Source organism: Cydia amplana, chromosome 4 (assembly GCF_948474715.1).
Source record: "Cydia amplana chromosome 4, ilCydAmpl1.1, whole genome shotgun sequence".
Taxonomy (NCBI): Eukaryota; Metazoa; Arthropoda; class Insecta; order Lepidoptera; family Tortricidae; genus Cydia; species Cydia amplana.
Genome location: NC_086072.1, coordinates 1,134,573 through 1,159,411, shown reverse-complemented (window position 1 = coordinate 1,159,411; position 24,839 = coordinate 1,134,573). Strand labels below are relative to the sequence as shown.

The 24,839-nt window shown below is 35.4% G+C and overlaps 2 protein-coding genes and 1 long non-coding RNA gene across 4 annotated transcripts in view; 2 read left to right on the top strand and 1 right to left on the bottom strand.

The window, feature by feature from the left end:
- LOC134663122 (uncharacterized) overlaps positions 1 to 24,839 on the bottom strand; it is a 407,475-nt gene that overhangs the window by 195,457 nt on the left and 187,179 nt on the right. The window lies entirely within an intron of this gene.
- Positions 116 to 5,469, top strand: LOC134647437 (uncharacterized). The gene is made up of 3 exons (XM_063501785.1): positions 116 to 1,120; positions 1,685 to 1,848; positions 5,436 to 5,469. Exons 1-3 carry the CDS (start codon positions 116 to 118, stop codon positions 5,467 to 5,469), a joined length of 1,203 nt encoding a protein of 400 aa, XP_063357855.1.
- Positions 8,053 to 24,839, top strand: part of LOC134663062 (uncharacterized) — a 258,300-nt gene continuing 241,513 nt past the window's right edge. The window contains exon 1 of one of the 2 annotated variants that reach the window (XM_063519369.1): positions 8,053 to 8,073. The gene's annotated coding sequence lies outside the window, so the exon portion shown is untranslated. The remainder of the gene's footprint in view (positions 8,074 to 24,839) is intronic. The other variant, XM_063519368.1, reaches the window with a different exon arrangement.

The following is a 24,839-nucleotide window of genomic DNA, read 5'->3' as shown; positions in this document are numbered from 1 at the left end:
GAATTTTTTTTAAGTAATTTGTGTTTTACGGTTCACGTAGTTAGCTGTGTGTATACGTGCTGTAGAAGATACGATTTGGTGACAATTTGTGAAAATACTCGTGTGAACTTTCATCATGGACTCGATTTTGCCACCGCCGCCGCCATTTTCGTTCGTTAATAGTTTAGAAAATGTTACGACGGGAAATTTATCAAAAGAGTGGGAAAAATGGAAGAACGCATTTCTCATTTATTATGAAGCGTGTGAGCTGTCGAAGAAAGACAAGAAAGTGCAATTAAGCATCCTTTTACATATCATCGGCGAGCAGTGCCGAGAAGTGTACGAGCAATTTGATAAATCGTCGATAACGACATCAACGGAATTATTGGCTAAGTTTGACTCATTTTTCCTGCCTCAAAAGAATCTAACTATTGAACGGCACAGATTTTTTACTCGCGATCAAAAGGAAGGCGAGTCTATCGAACAATACTCGTTCGAGTTAAAAAAATTGGCGAGTTCGTGTGAATTTAAAGACCTAATGGAGACGTTAATTCGGGACAGACTTATTTGTGGAATAATGGACCAGGCGATTCGGGAAAGACTACTACGGGAACCAGAGTTAACTTTGAAAAAATCATTAGATATTTGTAATGTTGCGCAAATTTCGAAGGTACAGGCCGGAGCCATAAAAAAAGAATCTGTGGAGCATCATGCCTATGCGGTACAACGAGATTATTTTGGGCATCACGGAGTAGTGCGGGAAACGGTTTGTGAAGACAGTAGTGATGTAAATCGCGTAATGTGGGTATCTCGGCGAGGAGCGCCCGCGCATCGAGGAGCAACGCGGGGGTGGCCCCGCGGTCGTAAGCAGCTATCGCGTCCTCGTGCGTTCCCCGCTCACCCGCCCGCGCCCGCGCCCGCGCCAGTGCAGCGCTGGGATCCACCGATGCAACGAAATCAGCTGACGCACAAACACAGTCGTGGTAGTGAGCGTAGTGCATGGTGTTCAATGTGTGGTTATGAACATGGGAACTCTAGATGTCCTGCTGCAGGAAAGAGGTGTTTGAACTGCAACCGATTTGATCACTTTTCCCGGATGTGCACAATTTACGAAATTCAAGCGGATGACTCAACCGATCAGGTACGAGTAATATATTATCTTTCTGATTCTCAAAATGATTGGTCCGTCGATTTGACGATTAATGATTGTAAGTTGAAGTTTAAATTGGACACTGGGGCCGACGTAAATATTATCCCGCGTACATGTTTGCGAGATTTAGGCATAGCTGAGCGAGAGTTAGGAATGTCTTTAGTCCGATTAAAGGGTTATTCTGGTACGGGCATAAAAGTTGTAGGCCAGTGTAATTTAAAAGTGCAGCATAAAGATAGTAGCTACATTCTAGATTTTATAATAGCTGATGTAGATTCGCCACCTGTTTTAGGTCGTGACTCTTGTCGCGAGTTAAATTTAGTAAAATTAGTATTGGAGGTGAAAAGTGATGAGGAATGTAATTTAAATCATAGTATTTTTACACAGTACAGTGACGTTTTTGAGGGGGTAGGTTGCATGCCAGGGCATTATAAAATTGAGCTCAACGAAAACGTCAGGCCAGTGGTGCATGCACCTAGAAAGCTCCCAGTAGCCTTGAAAGATTCGGTAAAGTGTAAATTAGATGAAATGATTAAAGACGGAATTATTGCAAAGGTTGAGGGCCCGACAGACTGGGTCAACAGCATGACAGTCGCTAGAAAGGCCAACGGGGACATTAGGATTTGCTTGGATCCACGTGATTTAAATTTAGCAATCAAGCGCGAGCATTTTAAACTGCCTACTTTGGACGAAATTACAGCTAACCTAGGTGGATCCAAGTATTTCAGTACTTTGGATGCCAAACAGGGTTTCTGGCAACTAAAATTACATGCTGATAGTACAGACCTTTGTACATTTAATACCAGTTTCGGTAGATATAAATTCTTGCGTCTTCCTTTCGGAATTTCATCTGCATCGGAAGTGTTTCATAAAAAAATGTATGAGCACTTCGACGACATTCCAGGTGTATGTTTATTTGTTGACGATTTACTTATTTACGGCAGCACTAAGGAGGAACACGACCGTAGATTGAAAATGGTATTGGACAGATGCAGAGAAATAAATTTAAAACTGAATTTAAACAAATGTAAAATTGGATTATCCGAAATTAAATATTTAGGTCACAAGATCACTCCTCGCGGCATTTACCCTGACGATGCGCACACGTCCGCGATAAGAAATATGCCACGTCCATTGAACGTAAAGGACTTAGAACGTTTTCTAGGTATGGTTAATTATGTTGGTAATTTTATACCTAACTTATCAGATAGGAATCATGCTTTGAGACAGCTTCTTAAGAAAGAAGTAGAATGGCACTGGAATAATGAGCACGAAAAGTCATTCAATAGTCTTAAAGAATGCTTGACAAGTGTTCCTATCTTACAATATTACAGTTTGGACACCCCCGTCGTGATATCAGTAGATGCTTGTAAAAACGGTCTAGGATGTTGCCTTATGCAAAATAACTTGCCCGTGTGTTACGCGTCACGTGCAGGGTTGGGCAGTATTTCAATTACATGTATTTGAAATACGTATTTGAAATACAAATTAGTATTTTGTATTTGTATTTCAAATACTACCTCAAAAGTATTTTGTATTTGGTATTTCAAATACTGCACTCACATGTATTTAGTATTTTGTATTTCAAATACTTCAAGCTTCAAAATACATTTCTATAAATACATTTTATTAAATTCTATAATCCTAAAATGTCTAATCTCTCGCACAAGCTGTGAGCCGACCGCGAACCTCCGATCCAGCCGAGATACAATTTTCATTGGCTGGATACTGGATCTATATTAGGTCAACTTCTGCGTGGAACTTTTCGTTTAAATCTAGGGGATAGGGTCATTGCAGTAGTTTCCGTCCATGCACTAGTTTTCGACGACTTGACGGATTATCAAATATATATTTCATTTTTAATTTACTACTTTTTGCGAAATCTTCATGTTCCTCGCGTTGTCCCGGCATTTTGCCACGGCTCATGGGAGCCTGGGGTCCGCTTGGAAACTAATCCCAGTAATTGGCGTTGGCACTAGTTTTTACGATAGCGACTGCCATCTGACCTTCCAACCCAGAGGGTAAACTAGGGCCGTAATTGGAATTAGTCCGGTTTCCTCACGATGTTTTCCTTCACCGAAAAGCGACTGGTAAATATCAAATGATATTTCGTGCATAGTTCCGAAAAACTCATTGGTTCGAGCCGGGGTTCGAACTCGCGACCTCCGGATTGCAAGTCGCACGCTCTTACCGCTAGGCCACCAGCGCTTCCTTTTTGCGAAATATCATTGTTATATGTAGACAGATATATTGCTTAGACGCCTTAGACATAAGGATTGAAATCAGTCCAAATTTGTGCAGGAATGTAGGTATATATTCAAATTTCGTCAAGTGGACGTAAACTAGAGCTGGACGAAAACTAGCGCAATGACCCTATAAGTTTATATGAAAGGATATTCGTTAACGTTAAAACTAAATGCTAAACAAAAAAATAAATAAAGGTATATTTTGTAATTGAAATACATTATTTTAAACACTGTAATTTGTATTTTGTATTTCAAATACCCGTCACCAAAGTAGTTTGTATTTTGTATTTCAAATACTTTTAAAAATGTATTTTGTAATTTGTATTTCAAATACGTGGAAGCCAGTATTTTGCCCAACCCTGGTCACGTGCTATGACTAAAGCTGAGCAATCGTATGCTCAAATTGAAAAAGAGCTTTTGGCTTGCGTGTACGCATGCGAAAAGTTTTATACGTACATATACGGTCGAAGCGATATTACTATAGAGACGGACCACAAACCACTTGTCAGTATTATTAGCAAACCAATAGCATCGGCTCCGGCACGTCTACAGAGAATGCTATTGCGTTTGCAACCGTATACTTTTAAATTAATGTACAAGCCGGGTAAATATTTGTTTATAGCCGATACGCTGTCGCGCGCTGTTGAGCCGTCCAGTGCGCCGATAATAGAACCGCGCGATTACCTAGATGCCCGAGCGCAGGTTTGTGCTGTGGCAGTTAGTAACCCGCTTGTAGACACACATTTTATGCATATTCAGAAGTTAACACAAGAGGATACGGAATTACAATTGTTGGCAAAGTATATAAAAAATGGGTGGCCAAATAATAAACAAGAAGTATGTAATGAAGTTAGGCCCTACTGGGGATATCGGGATGAATTAACTGAGGCTTACGGTATGCTATGGAAGGGTGATAGAATAATTATTCCCTCCGACATGCGTAGTGAATTGTTAAGGCGGGTGCACATTGGTCACCTTGGTCTCGAAAAATGTAAATTGAGAATTCGTGAAATAATGTTTTGGCCAAATATAAATTCACAGTTAGAAGACTTAATCAATAATTGCCAACCCTGTTTATTATTTAAAAATGAAAATAGAAAGGAAACACTTATTTCGCATGAGGTTCCTAGCAGAGCATGGTCCAAAATCGGTGCCGACATTTTTCACTGGAATGATAAAAAGTATCTAATAGTCGTCGACTACTACAGCAAGTATGTAGAAGTTGTAGAATTAAAGTCGTTGACATCTGACAATGTAATTCAGCATATGAAGATGATTTTCAGCCGTCAAGGTATTCCAGATATAGTTATGTCTGATAATGGCCCTGAATTCAGTTCCCAAAACTTTAAGTTATTTGCTCAATCATGGAAATTTCAGCATGTCACTTCTTCGCCCCATTACGCCCAGTCAAATGGCCAAGTGAAGCGAACTATACAAACGGTTAAGAAAATTTTCAAGAAAACGCAGGTTGAGGGTACAGAGTTTAGGTTAGGTTTGCTGGAATACTTGAATACCCCTATAAGTAGTACAATCGCTTCTCCTTCTGAATTACTTAATAGCCGCAAATTGAGAAGTATAGTTCCTTGCCCACCGAAACTTCTTAAACCAAAAATTCCAAAGCATGTTAGATCCGAGCTTCAACTACGGCAAAGTAAGCAAAAAGACTATTATGATAAAGGTGCTCGCGATCTAACTCCTCTTGTGCCAGGTCAGGAAGTAAAAGTTAGGGTAAACAAAAAGTGGGTCAACGGTATTGTGCAATCGATTCGTGGAATACGATCGTATGCAATACAAATAATAGGTGGAGGCATTTTAATAAGAAACAGACGTCACCTAATATGTGATTCTGATAATCGTTCGGATTCCGAATCTGAAAGCCCTGTGTGCCTCCTGCCTTATGACGACTTAGACATTCCAACTGATAACGCCGCGATGACGTCACTCTCGAATGCTTCACTTATGCAGCGGTCGGACAACTGCACTGCAAGCGATTCTCGCCCGGTCCCAGCGTCTAATGATAATAATGCAAAGAATAATCTGTATATTACTCGTTCCGGCAGGACGGTCATTCCACCTGATCGATGGGGCTACTAAACGTGCAGAGTGATGACACTGATGACTCATCAAGTCGTGGTAAAACGAAATGTATTAATATTTAAAAACATTATATATTTATAGGTATAAAAAAAAAAAAAAACCTGTATAAAAATGTCACTAAGATGTATAATGTGCAATGCCTATGGCTTATGTTTTTATTTCACGTTAAAGATGTTACCCGTAAATGGAAATATCTGTTATCATAATAAATCCATGATAAGTTGTAATTCGTAATAATAATAATAGGTAATTATTATAAATTTTATGCATACAAGTGTTTAAATTAATAGGTAATATTAAAATACGATAATGCATGTTAATTATAAATTATTGTGTAATTCAATGAAAATAAAACATAAGGTAGGTCTACCTATAAATAAAACAAGGTATTAATTACATTGCAGTAATAAGTAGATACTTAAATGTATATTGTTAAATAAATAAAAAATAGAAATACTACCTACCTACCTACCTATATGTACTCGTACCTACTTACAGTTAAAATGTCAATTCAAATAAAATTATTTTTGTATAAGAATTTATTTCAAATGCAGTTATAGATTTAAATCAACATTAATCATTATATTGTTTAAAATACATTGAATATAAATTCTACTTTTGATTATAAAAAATAGTAATAATTCGATGTTTTCAGTTATGTATTTTTTTTACATTCATATCTTTCTTTATTGTTTGTAAAGAATAGATGTTGAAAATGCATGTGTAAGATGTAAAAATAGCTAATAATGGCTAATTTATTGTACTTTGTCAAGCTACATTTTTTACTTTTTTTTTTTGTTTGTTTAGAAAAGGATAATGTAGTAGCTTAATTTAATTGTAAACAATTATTATAAAAAGGAGGTTGTGGGTAGATCTGATATTTGTGATATACGCATGTGGGTAAGTAAATAAAGTACAAGTTAGTCTCAGCCCGAACTTGGTGTTTGATTTACATCCTTAACACTTTCTATTGTAACAACAGTAAATAAGATGCCATGATAAGTGTTGCAGTAGCGTAAGTGTTACTAAAGTATGAAATGTTTCTGGTTTAGTAGATACTAGCCATTTTCAAGATTATAGTTTCATAGTTTATCAACTATGGCATACTTAGAATGACCGAGTTATAGAGAACGAAAGTTTGTAGTAAAATGAAAGTTTTCTGATTAATGGTTTAAAACCATATACCTTGACCTTGTAGACCTTGAATATTCTTTAGCTTATGACACTATTAAAGATAAATGATGAATAATTTAACACTGAATTAACGAACTAGCTAACGAACACACAGTAAGTAGGTACGTGATTCAATTATTTGACATTGACAACTATTGTATGCTTACCATAGATGCTTACTCTTCATGGCAGAGATACATTACGAGTAAGTAAACCCAACCTATGTAGTTAAGTAATGAGTTAGCAAAACTTCCGTTATGTTAAAAATTTAACATTTCATGAGGGGCTTTAGCTCAGCATTTAATATTGTGAGGTTTATAAAAATAGGTAAACCTCTTTGGTACCTCATATCAAATGTGGTCGTCAAAATTTTTTTTCTCTTTGTCAAATGCTTGTCAACTTGTCGTTTTATATTTTAGTATATTTTTTTGCTTAAATTGTTTATTTATAGGAATTTACATAAAACATTGGCCTAGGTGTTGTTTTTAACGTATTAAAAGTGATCTCTTAGGCTCAAGTAACCTATAAAGTTATTGCTTTGAAGTTCAACCGGAAATAAGGGTCTTTGCATGGTCTTTGCGTATTTTAAAGACGTTAATGGTAAAATATACAACATAAAATATATCGCGAATATTTGTTCTTTAGGAGCCCATCAACACTAGCGCCACTGCTAAATAATCGTGATTATTTCAATATATGTAAACTCAAAACAAAAACGGCCGTTTTAACTTTGGACGCGTAGATTGACGAATCCAGCAACATAGAAACTAGTTTGATGTATTCAAAAGGTATTTTAATACAAGATACAGTACGTATATTTCGTTAAATTTAAATAATCACGATTATTTAGTAGTGGCGCTAGTGTGCAGTTGTGCACGTTGATGGGCTAGTAAGGCTGTTTTCTAATCATATATTTCTACACTACTACGTCATTTAAGGCCTGTGCACACCATATGCTTGAGCATAGGCGTGTACGGTGTACGTGCACCTTGTCTACAAATTCTTACGAGAGACGTCATACCGCTTGCGCGTGCACGGCTCCAAAGTTTTAGCGCTGCACGTGCATGTCTACTCACACGCAGCCGGTGTGCTCAGGCTTTTAGGACCTTCAACAAGGCTTATTTACTGCGAGGCTATCTCGATTTGTGTAGGATAAAAAACAAAATATTTACAAAATTTTGTATTAACATAGTTTTTTAATTTTTCAGGTCTTTCCCGGTCAGTGTCAAGAGCAGTGTTACAAATGTGCAGTGTAAATAATAGTTAATCAGTTATTGTTACACGTTGTTCCTAAGTGGATGTGAATAATAGTTAATCATTGTTACCCGCTGTTCGTAAGTGAAAGTGAATGAGTCTCAGCAAGATGATGACGCTGTACAGAACCATCAAGGGGACGAGCACCACTAAGAGGAAAAGGCGAGAAAGAAGGTGAGTTTTCCTCTTAATAAGTTCAACATTTCTTTGTCAATGGGCTGATCATTAGGTATTTTTTTGCAGCATTTTCCGCCAGATTTTGATTTCGATTTTTTTTATCTTTTGGCAGTAAGGCCACCAAATGTACATCTTTCCTGAACGGAATAAATACGAAATCCCAATTTTGGACAAAATAATGTATGCATGTAATTTTCCGATCAGTTACGAAAAAGCCATACGTTTTCGTAACTCAGAGGAAGATCTTATATTGTACAGGGTACCTACAGAAACCGCGGGTTCAATGTTAAAAACTCGTTTGTGCTGTAAAGAGCAGAAAAAAACAAAAAGATGGTTAAAAATTCGGTCAGGGTTCTCATTATACACAGACAAGAGAAACAAATAAATCAGAAAAATTAAAATCAAAATTTGTTTATGAAATAGAGTATAAGATAAGATGCAGCAGTAAAATGCGAAAATTTATCGAGGTAAGCCGACCAGTTTCGTTGGCCCACTTACATCTCATTAACGAAATTGATTAGAAATTAGCGCAGAATCTGGTTACAGTCACGGCACAGAATAAATAATAGTACTAAGTACAGAAGACTCACTCTCTAACAAAACGCGTCTGTCACGATCAGGACAGATATGGCCGCTAGGTGGCGACAGCGCCACGCGCGGCTTATGGCTTTCCCCAAAATTGGGGCCGAACGGATGTACTTTTAGCTACCTGTAGCAAAGCGACGAAATCGCGGAGTGAGACACGCCTGGTCACGGTCGGAAGGTGGCGTTAAAATCGGTAGTGAAATATAGGTAAATCGCACTAAACGGCAAACAATGGTATCTTTAGTATGGGTTTTTTAAATAAAAGTGTCCTATTATTTTTCTTGGGTTTACTTTTCTACTAGTATAGGTACTCGTATTTAGAACTACACCATATTAGCTTTTGCCCGTGATTACTGCGTGAGATGACGATGATGATAATCGTACGTGCTTTCTCGGGTCTTAAACTATCTCCATACATAGGCATTTACACTTTAAGTAAAAAAAAGCGGCCAAGTGCGAGTCGGACTCGGCCGGACTCGCCCATGAAGTGTTCCGTATTTAGGGGATTTATGACCTATAAAAAAAAACTACTTACTAGATCTCGTTCAAACCAATTTTCGGTGGAAGTTTGCATGGTAATGTACGTCATATATTTTTTTTTGTAAAAAAAAATTTTGATTTTCAGATTTAAGTATGGGGAACCCCCAAAATTTATTGTTTTTTTTTTCTATTTTTGTGTGAAAATCTTAATGCGGTTCACAGAATACATCCACTTACCAAGTTTCAACAGTATAGTTCTTATAGTTTCGGAAAAAAGTGACTGTGACATACGGACAGATAGACGGACAGACAGACAGACAGAAAGATATGACGAATCCATAAAGGTTCCGTTTTTTGCCATTTGGCTACGGAACCCTAAAAAGATCGATGAAAATAATTGCTGACAACATGCCATGCGGTCTTATCGCTAAAGAGCTAGGTATATGGCTATATGTATAGCTACCTATATATAAGAGCTAGGTGGCGGAATCAAAGAATTTTAATTTAAAAGAGTACGAGTAGGTGTTCCAAAAACGTATATTAAACCCACTATACATACAATTACAGTAAATAAACATACGCATATAAATATCACATAAACACAAACATTACATACGCCCAAGGAAATAAAAATTTAATCTACGAATGCATTGGCTTACACTTGCTTGCAATTATTTAAGATTTACACTATGTGCCCTTGACACCAATGAGGTGTGCCGAATTGTGACAGTGGTGTGAAGTGTCTACTCGTAGATATGTATATGTATGTCTATTTACATATGACTTCATAATCATAACAATCGTACTCGTAACTTGTATAAATGATATTTATCCCAAACTTTTGATATAAATGACTGTTAAAAACAAACAAAATATTTATAAAATATTGAGTTAAAATGCAGTGTGGGGTTTAGTGATGACAATTAAATATGGTTATATTATAGCCTACAATTTATACTACATTTATTATACTACCCGAATTGGAGCCCGCTTCAAACAGGGTGCGGTTACGCACTATTTCGATAGGCAATACACGATTTACACGGTAATCTGACACTATAAATAACCTATAATTACCTAATACCTATAGACCAGATAAGTGGACATTACCTTCTAAGGGTCTAGCTTAGCCCAACTTCGTCTGTGTTTCGTAACATTACACGTTTGTCTATAAAACGTCGTATACGCTATTACTTTTCTTATAAATTACTGCATTTTAACTTCGCTGTCTTTTTGGTTGAGATGGAGATAGGTTTTGTTTAATATCGACTTTATTATCTATAGTTAAAGGTTTCAATTTTAACAACAGTATTTTAGATTTTCAAATTTGACGATTTCAACTGGAAAACTCCTTATTTACAAAAGGACGTATGTAATAAAGGAATGAGTGTCGTTTAAGACAATGTTAAGGTTTAAGTAGGAACTGTGACTCAGAACTTGCACAAGTAAGGGCATATTTTAGACCTAAATTATTACCTTTCTAATATATTCTAGGTTATTGGTAACAGCTGACTTATTAGATTTTATAAGTAGGACTGGTTTCCAGTTTTCTCTCGACTGTATGTATTAGTAACTTAATAACTAGGTAATTGTTATTGCACATACAGTCGACTCTTGTTAATTCAAACCTGCGTTAATTCGAACCTCTCTATAATTCGAAGTTATCACGAGTTCCCTAGAACATCTCTTTATATTTCGAAATAAATCAATACTTTTTTAAGCTCTTGGTAATTCGAACAAAAATAATCAACGCTTTAATTCGAACTCATAGGCGTCAAACACTCTACAATTCGAAGTTATCAGATTGCAGACCTCACAGTGGTAATAATAGACCGTATATTTTGAGACAAGTTAAAGTTCGTCATTGCACTCTTTCGTTGGTTATGTGTACATATTAAAAGTTAGTGTTAGTTACGAGTCCTAAAAAGTGTAAATGCTTGACGATTGCTGAAAAGAAGGAGTTAATCGAAAACGTGAAGGTAGGTGGGAAGACAAGTGATATTGCAAAATAATTTTCAGACCAGTCTCAGCAATGTGCATTGAAGTAAACTCATGTTTCAGACTTCTTCCGAAACTAACCTTTTATATAGTAAAAAAAATTGCAGTTAATCAGTATTAGATTATTACCTACCTACTCAATAATTCGAACTTTCATATTTTTTCTCTCAAAAATTTCGAACCATTTGATATTTCAAACTCTCGATAATTCGTAATATTTTAAAAGTCCTTCGAGTTTCGAATTAACGAGAGTCGACTGTACTTTACTTAAGTCAGACTCAGATCAGTGTGCTTTAGGTTTGTGAATATCTTTTTCTCTATTTTCAATACAAAATGGGTTAACTGAGCCTCAAATTCAGAAAATTAGGTTTTAGGTACATGTTAATTTACACAGGCTCTTAGAGTCTCTTACCTCTTAGCAGCCTAAAAGCTAAAAGAAGTAAGATGTAATGCACACATAACATGCAGTTAGGTACTAAACTTTATTGTCGCTTAGACTCATTCAATATTTGTCAGTCAAAAGATGCCAAGTACTTACCTTATATGATCATTTATTTTGGCCCTTGGCCATTGAAACCTCGAAAGTTTACATAAAGAAAGATCATCAGTTTTAGTTCCCTCACCGCGCATTCTGCATATAACCAACGTGCACAAATAATAGGTTTCCTTTGGTATGCACAAGCGCCACTACAAGTGAGCGGCGACAGCCGAAAACACGTAGTCGCACTATAACCGTACTCATGTACAACTTTCTATTTACGAGGCATCGCACATGTCTGATACTTTACTTTATAGTTCGCACAGTTACCGCTAGATGGCGTTAGTGTGGTTATCGGTAATGTGTAAATATCGGTACGTGTTTTAAACAAGTTTGGTAAAACCAGTTTTTTTATGTCAAGGAACATTTAAGGACTGTCCGATTTTAATGTGTTAATTTCGATCAAATTTGCATTATTATCTCACAGGCATTTATCAACATGTTTTTTTAAACTAATTATTGTTTTTAAGTGAAATGGCTTTTGTAGACAAAAAGTTTGTAAATTGTTTCACTTGTTTAATTATAAAATTAACATTTGGGAGACCGAGCAAAGCTCGGAAAACGTATAAACTCTCAAAAGTGAGCGTTTTCCCAGAGATACGACATAGCTAGATCGATTTTTCGCCCCCATATACCAAATTTCATCGAAATCGTTAGAGCCGTTTCCGAGATCCCCGAAATATATATATAAATAAATTAATAAATAAACAAGAATTGCTCGTTTACAGGTATAAGATAAAAAGTATCTCAAAAGAATCAGGCCGTAGGTAATTACTTAGGGTAATAGCTACCTCGCTAAATTTATAATACCTACTTATCGCATTTTGTATGAAGCTTATTTTTACATAAAAATACTTTCAAAGAAACCTTATTGTTTTAAATTATCGGATTTAACATAATGTTTCTCTTTATAAGCTCACAATACTCATATAACCTGTATAATAATTTATGTATGTATGTATGTATATATGTATTTATTATATTTGTATTTATGTATTATATTAAAGTATGTAATGGTTTTCGTCTTGTTTTTATTTTAATTCTATTTTTTATTAAATGTATATCGGCACTACCCGTTCAATGTTGTAAGTCCTTAGTTTCCTGCTACTGAAAGGTTGTCTGGAAGAGATCGCTTCTTAGCGATAAGACCGCCTGTTGTTCCCTAGCTTTTAATCTAAATTAAATTTATGTGTATTTTTAATTGTATGGTGCACAATAAAGAATATTTATTATTATTTATTATAACCGTGACGGTTACTATTTTCGTCACGGTTACATGAGTAGATATTTTATATTAAGTTGCCTTGACAAGGACGTCTGTCCGAATCGTGATATTCGTTCGTATACGTCACTACATTCCAGTCACAAGAAAGGACAAAGAAGTGACCTTTTTAAGGCTAGAAATGTGATACAAGTGGTATACATAAATAGGCACACAGTGTGTAATATATGTAATAATATGTATACAGCCAAAATGTAAAAATATGGGTGTACTCATCAAGCTCAAAAATATGTCCCATAGCTCTTATGTCAGCGATATAAGAACTATGGGACATATTTTTGAGTAAGTTGTATGCACCCATATTTTTACACTTGACTGTACCTAACTTGAACGACGCAAGAAAATCTTTTAGTAAAAAGTATTTATTTAAACAGCAATTTTTTAATCATACGTTCTACGGGTCAATTTGAGTAGGAATTTCCACAAAAAGGGCCTTTTTCATTAGGTACTTACTTTTGATTTTTCAAATTTACTACGTAGCGGAAATGTGGAATGAGAGAATTCAAAACATTTAACATTTAATGCCAACTCGTGTGGCCTCGTATTATTGTATGTTTCGAACACTTCCGATATATTTAACTCAGTTGACAGTGATTGACCATTTTATGGGGAAACTCAGTTTCTAGTTAAGCGTGTTTTTAAATTCTAAGGTCAGAACGAAATGACTAAGTTCCTAAGTAAATTAATAAGTATACATAGATGTTTAAAAACACAGTCCAACTTTTTTAAATAAGTTCGTTACAATTTGTTTCATTAGATTTTATGTATACTGGAATAAAATTGTTTTAAATACATAGTTTCCTATTATCTAGTTTTGTACAGTAAAGTGTCAAAATATGGGTGCATATAACTTACTCAAAAATATGTCCCATAAGTAGTTCTTAATTCGCTGACATAAGAGCTATGGGACATATTTTTGAGGAAGTTATATGCACCCATATTTTTACACTTGACTGTAGGTAAGTACTTAAACTTTCAAGTTAATTATATTATGCGAAAATTAAATATTGTTTTGAGCATACAGTATACTATTTAGTTTTTTTATCGTACTCGTTTGTAATTTATAGTGAGGTAAAAATAGTGAAAACAGTGATGAAAGTGGATTTTTAGTTAATTTTCGTTAAAATATACCTATGCATTTGCGATTGCTTGGGCTAAAAAATACACATTGGGGTCGTTCTCGCATTTCGTGCAAATCGGTGTTTTCGGAAATTTACCAAAAATGTGGTGGTGTTTTCAAATATCTGTTAATGCAAGGTTGTAACATAGGGCCTAAAGTATATGTCTCTCCAATGAACAATTCTAAAAAGATATGTATTTTCTTTATATGTACAATTAACACTCAAATTTTTCATTCATCTCTAGATGTAACGCGTGAAGATATAACTTTGACCTACATTTTAACCTTAAGATACTACAAATAGAAAATTCGTTGTTTGTTCAATAAATGACTTATTTAGTTATGTTTTAAATCGTATAATATTAGAAGCTAGAAATAAATAATAAAAACTATACAGCCTTATAAGTGTATGGTTCAAGTAATTTCTTCATTACCGACGCGAGAAATAGATTAGCTATATTTTGCTATATAGCGAGGGTATATAGCGCCTACCGCCGATGCAACACATTGTTCGTCAGTCAGTTGGCCGCGTGATCTCGTAGCGGACGCCCGTGTGCCGCTGTTAGCGAAAATATATACGATCTCTCGGGTCGGGAAGGAGTGTGGTTCTCGTTAGTCTTCATCGCCATCGCGTGATTTATACAGTAAGTAGCAAGTGTACATTATTATAATTATACGTAATGAAGTGTTTTAGTGTCCCCTTTCAGATGGTTTATTCTGCAAAATTAAGGTCTGATGCCAACTGATGTAGGCGACAAAAACTTCCAAAACTTCATTCATATCGGTTTCATTCACTTCTTTTCCTTCTAATTTTACTGGGAAAGGTAATGAATGACTTAAGAAGGTAATGATAATATATTCGAGGCAGTGCATTTAATGGAAAGAGGCTTAGTTATTATAAATATTACGTTGTTATAAACATTTAAAACTGTATATGATAATAGGGGAGCCCAACCGGGGAGCCTTTGTAGTCTAAGATGCTCGACCTTCACCGATATGTCTGACGGATGAAACTTACATATTATGAAAGAAAATATATTCCTGAACATAAATAAATAGGGTTGCTTAAAGAAATATGGTCAAAACTATGTTTAATTATTTTTTGAAAAAAAAAAAATTTTTTTTCTTTAAATTTCACCGATCTGTCTGACAAACGAAATAAGTTCCAATGGAAAGTATACAACTTGTACAATATAAATCAACTAGGTTGCCTATCTTTTTCCGGTCACTATTATGTGGTTATAGGGTTGCTTGCGAAAATCCGGTCACAAATAAGGTTTGCCAGGCTTTTAAATAAAATAAGAAGGGAAGACTTTTAGCGATAACTCATAAACGGCTTAACTTATCAAGTTCGCTTTATTTGAATGAATTTTGTTTGAATGAGTTTATTAAGCACTATTTTTATGATTTTTTTCCATATTTTTTGGATCGATTTTTCAAAAGTTAGAAGGAATAACCGTTTTTTATTCTTTCTAAATTATTATTTCCGAATTGATTGACTTTATCAAAAAATGTTGTTTGCAAACTCCTATTTATTTTTAAAGACCTATCCGACGACACCCCACACTATAGGGTTAAAACGATAAAAAAAAATTACATAGGTACAAAACGCGAATGATTTAAATATATTTTGTCTATGCTAATTTTTGAAAATTTGAAAACTATGTTTAATGTGATATGGTGCGCAGATGATCAAACCGACTTAACAAACACTTGGGGTTAACAATCTCGACTTATAATGATGATAAGTAAATGGTGAATGTACCATCTAGCTTGAACATTATAAGTTGAGATTGTCAACTCCAAGTGTATGTCAAGTCGGTTTGATCATCTCCGCAGTGCTTAAGACACATGTTTTTAATATTGTTGATTTTAATTGGTGTTAATTTTCTTGAAATACAGTTTTTTATATAAATAATAAATAAATAAATAAATATTGGGGGACATCTTACACAGATCAACCTAGCCCCAAACTAAGCAAAGCTTGTACTATGGGTGTTAGGCGACGATATACATACGTATATAGATAAATACATACTTATATACATAGAATATGTTCGATTTCATAAGTTTGTTTCATTACCGTCCACTGATAAAATTACCATCTCGGCCGAATTCATTACCAGCGCGTAGTTCATTACCAGTAGCCTTATTAAATGAAAAGTAATAACGTTACAAAGGTGCCTTTAGCAGAAAAATGTTAATAAATGAATCCACAAATTGACGAAACTCAAAAGTTTACCATTTAAAACAAAAATTACAAATCGAGAGAATCTCACCGATTTGCACGAAATGAGAGAATGACCCATTGGTAGCTATAGAGTTATTTAATATAAAAGCTTATAAGTTAATGTGGAAATCGATAACAAATTATCTCAAACTCATTTTGACCGCACAACAATGACACTACACCCCAGAAATAATTAAAATACTGTATATTGATAAATACAATACAAAAAAGCGGCAAAGTGCGAGTCGGACTCGCCCATGAAGGGTATTTAGGGGATTTATGACGTATTAAAAAAACTACTTACTAGATCTCGTTCAAACCAATTTTCGGTGGAAGTTTGCATGGTAATGTACATCATATATTTTTTTTTAGTTTTATCATTCTCTTATTTTAGAAGTTACAGGGGGGGACACACACATTTTACCACTTTGGAAGTATCTCTCGCGCAAACTATTCAGTTTAGAAAAAAATGATATTAGAAACCTCAATATCGTATCACACGTATGAGTTTGATGAAAAAAATTTTTTTGAGTTTCAGTTCTAAGTATGGGGAACCCCCAAAAAAAGTTTTTATTTTCTATTTTTGTGTGAAAATCTTAATGCGGTTCACAGAATACATCTACTTACCAAGTTTCAACAGTATAGGTCTTATAGTTTCGGAAAAAAGTGGCTGTGACATACGGACGGACGGACAGACAGACAGACAGACAGACATGACGAATCTATAAGGGTTCCGTTTTTTGCCATTTGGCTACGGAACCCTAAATAATATATAACCAAATCAGATAAGTCATAACAATTGATTAATTATAACACATAGTAATTAGTGACAGAGAACTTATTTCGTGCGCCTTGAACTTTGTCTATCAGATACGTTGTCAGATATAGTCGTGAAAGAACACGTACATATATAACTAGTATATAAAAAGTCGTATGTTTCATGTATTTTGTATAGCTATATGTCTTTTAAAATGTGATAGGTTATTGTTCCGCATTTTTTTCACTGTCTGAAATATCTAGGTTATGATTTTTAACACCTATTTTTTGGCTGAAGGTGTGTACCGCGTCTGATTTGAATCCGGAAATGTTAAACCGGTGTAAAAGTTGTTTCGAAATAAATAAACCTCAGGATATTTTTTAAATTATTATAATCTCTAATTATACATGTTTGTGATGGAATTAGGCTTAGGGGTAAACATATACCTATGCTTAAAGTCTAAAAATAAGGTACGGTCAACGGTGTCTATTTATGCGTGTAAAGGAATTATTCGCATGCTTCGGTTGAATTTAGATAGCTCAGTATACCAAAAGGTCACAATTTTGAGTCTTACCCAAAGCGATGATTTAAATATCCTTTACAATTGAAATAAATGTATATACTTAATTAATATTTTTTTTACACGGAAATAATCTAAAACTCCATAATCGCCTAAGTTCATTCAAACGTCAGATAAGCGGAGCCTCGTTACGTTAGTTTATGACAACTATAATCGATAGCGAATCGATATTTCAACTATTAGACATAAGTCGATTGCCTACTTTTGCACTTACGCCATTTTGACACGGCAATAGACGTCGGAACTAATTATAATTCCGTGCAAAAACATAATAGAGTTAATTTGTATTATTTTCGAGAGACAAAAAGGAGATTGGTTGATTAGAAAGTCATTGACTTGCTCATCGTAAAGTTTTTTAGGCTCTTAAAACCAGAGTGTTTGACCTCAATATTATAGTGTATAATTTGTCATGTTTTTAGTTGTGACAATGTGTAGGGGTGAGAGAAAGGCAAAGGGAGGGTACTCAGAGCTCGTCCCTTCAATTTGTCCAAATTACAGTGCACTGTTCACTCCTTTCACTCGCGTTTTGGGGCCCTTTGGTTTCGGAAGGCACGCGCGACACTGAGGGTGCAGAACTTCACCCTTTCGAATTGTTTTTGAAGAGTCCGAGACGCACACGCGCGATGTGTGTCAAGCTCAGAGCCAGATCGCATTCTGCCAAGCGTTCCCGAATGATCGCCGTGAGTTATGATTTTGGGACGGGGAGGGTAGTTGGAAACTGCACATAGTAATCATACCTTTCGTTTTTTTCTTAGAGTCGTATTAATCTGTGTTTCTGTCTGTTACCTCTTCAAGCTCAAACCGCTGAACCGATTTGGATGAAATTTGGTTTGAAGAGAGAAAGACGTATAACGTATATATAAAAGTAAGAGAAAGACTTTTCCTTGCAATAATATAATAATTACTTTAGATTTTCTTAATTTTCTTTGATTTTACTGCACCGGAATCTTTTACTGCAAATAAGAACTTTTATGTCTGTATAAACATCCAATTTAATTTTACTACAATAGAGAAAATATTCTCCCGTTGTATAATTAATATAATTTAGCAAATCAATTACTGTCCCCAATAAACACCAAAACATTAAGTCGACATCTGTTATGACATGCAACGGTTGCGTCTTCAATTGGCATAAAATCAATTCGCCACCTGTCAAATTATACTGTCAAACTATTTGATTGCGTCAGTGAGTGATTGTCACATTGTCATGACATGACATAGCAGTTACTACTGTATAAGAAGGTTTTGAGGTTTATTACCTAGAGGTCAACTTTTTTGAACTTTCTCACGTTTATTTGCTATAGTTGGTCAAACCAATTTGTCAGTCAGTAAGAACCAGGAAGACTATACTCATCCTTTTCTTTTGGGTGCTAGTACTAGTGTAAGACAAAGATAGTATCGTCAGGTGACAAGCAAAAGTCACTAAGTACCTTCACAAGTTCATAGCAATAGTGAACCATATTAGTACGAAAAGAAGGTTGATTTTTGTTTAAATATTTTATAGTAATTAGTGACTTTTGCTTGTCACCTGACGGTATGATTTTCTTTGTCTATGTTTGAGATGAGACAGTCCTATGACAAACTATAGAGAGATTACTACAGATAAGCCATACCAAACAATAAAATTGTCGCAATCGCAACCTGTACCACGCGAACAAAACGTCGTAAATGCCGTAAAAATTCATGGCGCTTATTCGTTTAGGTCGCGAGACTCACGCTCCGCTTCTATGATTTGTTGTCAAAACAACATCAACTCATGGCGCAAAATACTGGTTCTGTTCTGTGTGCCGGTTCTATACGTTAGTACATGATAATAGTTCAATAGAACAAAAACGCTATTGTGAACGCATGCACTGTCAGTGCTTAGCTTGAAAATGAAGACCTATAGGCTCTGCGAAACATAAATCTAAAAATACGTGTATTAAGCTTCAAAGGTCACGTGATCATTTCCTATTTGCGTTTGTCGATAAACGATTTGTCACTTGGCTTTGTCCCGTGGTCTCATCGCAAAGCTCGTTCCATTGTTATAGGAGTTGTAGGTTTGCAGATTTAATATACAGGTTTATATCCAAATAGTCTCTAAATAAGGCGTATTCAGGAAATCTAGAATACTTTAGGTATTATCTAAAATCACCCATATTTCCGTTATGTTAAAGTCCATTTTCGGAATAAGACAACGTTCTGGAGTAATAAAATAGCTATTATTTGAAAACACCTTATGTCTAATGTGGGCTTCGACAAGTGGAGCCATGTTTAATGCAACATGTTCCAGGGGCGCGCAATCTCGGTAGTTACTCCCACTCTTAGCTCTGAACGCGAATGTTAAGTACATGGTCCTATTTGACCATTTTGAATCTCGATGACTTTGATGGGGTGTATAGGTGATTAAGGTGGTTTGTAAAGACAACGTCAGAAATGTTAATGACGTAGTTGCCAACTGTGGGTCTGCCAAGTTGTGATCTAAAATTTGAAATGGCTAAGCAGTGTTGATGCCGTGGAACAGATTATGTCATAAATATACCACATGGGAAATAGATATATATACTTACAACTGCATGCATAATTAAATTGCTAAAATCTTGATGTCCGTATCTAGGCGTAAAACAGTATTCTTTCGATATTTTCTTTGATGGCAATACATTTATAAAAAATTAGCTCGTTATATCAACAGGCTGGATATAAAGTTTATTAATAAAACAGCAAATTTAAATTGAAGGAATTGTAATGTATTTTTTTTATTAAATATTTATACAAAATTAACCTAACCTTTAATTAATTAACCTAACCTTTTAGTTTGAGCTACTTTTAATTCATACCACGATCCATTCTCTTCGTTATCCATTTAAAAATAGATTAAACAAAACAAAACAGATATGAGAGCCGCGATTCTTTACAGATTGCCACAGATAAACACATTTTTCAATAGAACCAAAAGTTTAATTGGCGAAGTTTTTAGATAAGGGCGATTAAGGTAACAAGTGCTTTTTAGATACAGGGTTAAGTGAGAATGTATGTCTGTGTGTCTGGCCTTTTAAGATATCGACATGTCTAGAATTTCCAATTATTGGACGGGCCAACTATGGTTCGCAAAACAGGTAAAAATGTGTTTAAAAAAAATCGGACGCGAGAATCGTGGGCGTATCCTTCCATAGAGAACACATTAGATTTCTCAATCTTTAGTGATAGGTATTAGCTATCTAACTCACATCAGTCTTTATTGGACAAGACTGACTACAAATCATAGCCATCGTTATATTCGATAAGTTGAGCAAACTAGTAGGTTAGATCCAGGAACCGCCACAGACGTCACCTTCTCCCATTCCTTCTAGAGATAGATTGACGGCATCTTTTCTCGATCTCATCTTTCTTCTGTCTTGATAGCGCATTCTATGATGCCTTGGCGGTACTGCTTACGAACCCTACTTACTAATTACTGGGTAACTCTCTAGTTTGCTATATTTGTCAAAGATGGCAAGATCAACGAGTCATTTGACGTAATCAGTAGTAAAATGTAACTATAGATGGCGTTATTTAGCTGTTCTCCGACATGAATAAGAATGTATGTACATAATACCAGAGTTTATGAAGTCATCACAATACCCAACAAAATGTCATGTAACATTACTGCATTGTGTATACAACAGATGCGTTTGAATTAATCTTTTCAAATGTAATAGCAATAAAAATACTTGTCCCACATCAATATCTTTGGGACCGTTACCTGTTTCGATATGCGAAATAAGTTGTACCCCTGTCATGGAAGGTTCACGACCTTGGTGACAAATACAAAAGGTCCATGACTCAGCTAAGAATATTTTTATCCGACATTCTTTAAAATCTGGGGTCTTTGCACCAACAGCGGGCAGGTATCACTTCTCTGTGCGGGAGATTAAAATATTGCCTACTTCTAATAGAAACTCTTTCAGCCCAAGGGACATTCTTTATAAAGGACTACTTTGTTGGGAACGTGATGCGTATGGCAGGTACCTTAATAACCTGCAGAAATCAGTACAGTCACCTTCAATAATATGTTACAGAACGAAGGCCGCAATAATATCCGACACGATCTTATTTCTAGAGCCATAAGAGCGTGTCACATATTTTTGCGGCCTTCGAAGAGTAACGATATATGACGATATATATAATATATCTATGTCTATGTCGTCTATTACCCACAACACATCCGATACAATCCACACAATCCGGCTAGGCCGGCTAGCGGACGCCCTTACACCTTATGTCAAGTAATGATTCAGTGCTCTATATTGCTATTGCTTGTGTTTACACTAGGGATGTATCGACTAGTCGGGAAAGCCGACTATCCGGCCTCATTTGTAGTCGGCGATTAGTCGGCGACTAGTCGGCAAAAATGGGCGATTAGTCGGCACTTTATAAGTGACAGAAAAACAGGGAAAAAAGAAATAAACAGCAAATATTTGCCATAAGCTTTTCACCAATATTACCCAAATTCCTATTTAGGGTGCTTACGAAAACTTATGTTCGAATTATTGAACGTGGTCCGTGTGGTCGCTTGTTGTTGTATGAAATATAGCCTTAGGATTTATTTTTTCTTTTTAGCGTTACTGTATAATATGATATTAATAGCGGGACGAAAGAGATAAAACGATTGTTTTTAAGTGCACCTGAACCGAACTTAGACGAAACTTAATGATCTTAACAACTAGCCGACTAATCGGCCATCCCAGCGCCGATTAGTCGGCTAGTCGGCCAAATCAATAGTCGGTAAGTACATCACTAGTTTACACCACCAGGCCGTGTGGTGGCCGGCTTTAGAATAGCGCCAACCCTAACATAGGATAAGGGTGTCGTACGAAGCGACTAAGTCCACAAACGAAGCACGAAGCTATTTCGTTACAGGGGAGATGGTGCTCTTAGCATTGGTTTGCAATCCATCTAGGAGAAGGATACTCTAAAATAAAACCCGGAATGGAGTTACCGTAAGGCGCGAGTAGGGTCCAACCTTAAATAAGCGGCAGATTCCTGCAGCTGACCTGTCTCCACACGTATTGGCTCGCCTTTCCTGTGGGATAAGACAGTGAAGCCGAGAGGGTAATGCAGGTGCTGGGCATCCCTGCGTTTCCTTAATTCCGTCCCAGGCGGTGTAATAGGATATATCTCCGGTTTTACACCATAAATCGTGTGCAATAGACGCCATAAGGCCAATGAGTTTACACCACGCGTAACTCGAGTACGCATTGCACGTGAAATATACAGTGGAACGTCATCCGCATTCAGATGACGAAAGATCGTGTAGGAATCCGAAATTCTTTACTTTATATCTTACCGTGAACACGCGCATTTTGCATAAACAAAGAATGAATTTGAGAATTTGCATATTGTATTATGTAATCGTATTAAATAATTTCCTTGTATTGTATATTATGATTATTATGAAACGGAGATTGACAATTATTGATTGCTATAAAATATTTATTATAATGATATTGGCAAAAACTGTGTCTTTATTGCTCATAAAATAAGGTTGTTAACATAGTTTATTTCTTAGTTTATGTTAGCTTCCTAGACTATGACGTAATTCTAGTAGAGTCTGGCTAACCAAAAATTGTTGACAGATATTTCGTTGTTGTATCACTAATTGTCTATGATTAAAAAAAAAGCTAAAAGTCAGTTGTCAATTTATGTCATTCATTCAAATTGTTTGCGGTTTATAAGGGGTTTATTTTAAATAATTTTATTAATGTCTATACTGAGTGAGATCCGCAAACTATTATTTAAGCTCGTAAATAATTACGACAATGTGCGAAGTCGACGTGTAGCGTTGCATAACGAAAAACAATGCGAAAAACTGCAATGTTTACAAGTCCTACACAAATGTAAACAAATTATGAGGTTGGTGCTTTATCAATATTTTGATACTTAGCATTTAGCATATTTGGCATAGTACTTATGTAATTTTTTTGGTGATGGATTTATATTACGGTATTATCGAGCTAGGTCTTATTTACACTACATTTCATTTTTCGCCTTGTTACAGTGGTATATCGTGAGAAAGTGTTAACATGTATTGTGTTTATCGTTGTGTGTACTTTACATATTGGTAGAAATTATTTGAGCTGACTTTGAGTGCACGCTGCACGTCAACGTATATTTAACTTATATTCTTAGGTAGGTACCTTACGTGTGCACAGAAAGTCAAAAATATTTTCTAGTATCATAGCTATAATTCCTACTACACAAAGTGTGACCAGCCCAAGATTTTTGAATTTCCCGCCAAACATTTGTTAATATTTCAGTAGCCAGACTCTATTCATTAATTGGTATTGTCACAATACAAGAAATATAAAATTAGGAAATTTATTAAATGTTTCCCTTGAAATTACATTCTATTTTAAATTTATATATCTTTGGTTCACCATATGATTTTGCGAACAAAATATTCGTATTGTTTTAGTTATTTATAACCCTCATTTATTTAATTTATTAAATATTTAAATAACATTTTATCTTATCATTCACGTTTATCAGCACCACTTATTTGCAAAAAATATCATCAGTTATTTAGAGTTAACTTTACTTATGCTGATTTATTTAAAGATTTGTACCCTGTTTTCCGTGCCGCGTCTCCTCGCGGCGTCTTTTTCCCTCTAAGTTCAATTTCTTGGCATCCAGGGCTTAATACTCAATAAAAATAACAATTCCAACGCCAAGCAAAGTGATATTTATTATCGTAATATATATCGCGTTTCGGCAGTTTTTTTCGTTGGTCAAATTCTGCATACGTAATATATGCGATCGAGAAATATTTCCATTTGTCGTTCAAAGACCTCGAAGGCTCGTTCGGGCTTGTTGTTTGATAATGTTTTTTTGTGTTATTTTGCTTTTATCTCATGTTGGTCCTTTAATTGACCAGTGATAGGTGAAATAAAAAAGGTTGGATGAGTGCGTGCGTCAATTAAGCTTAATAGTTGACCGAGCGTTAGCGAAGGTCTCCGTTTCAGCTTGGGCTAAAATGCTTTCGTGTGTCCGGATTTTCTTCTCTACAGGTCGCAATTCTCAACCGGTTCTCGTCAAATTTTATGAGCATGTTCGATGATCAAATATTTTTTTTTTATCGTAAATTGAAATAGATGTCATATATTAAAGAAAAAAACATCAAAACATTTAATAAAATAATCTGATTTGTTCCCAAAGTTGTGTGTAAATTTTTTATC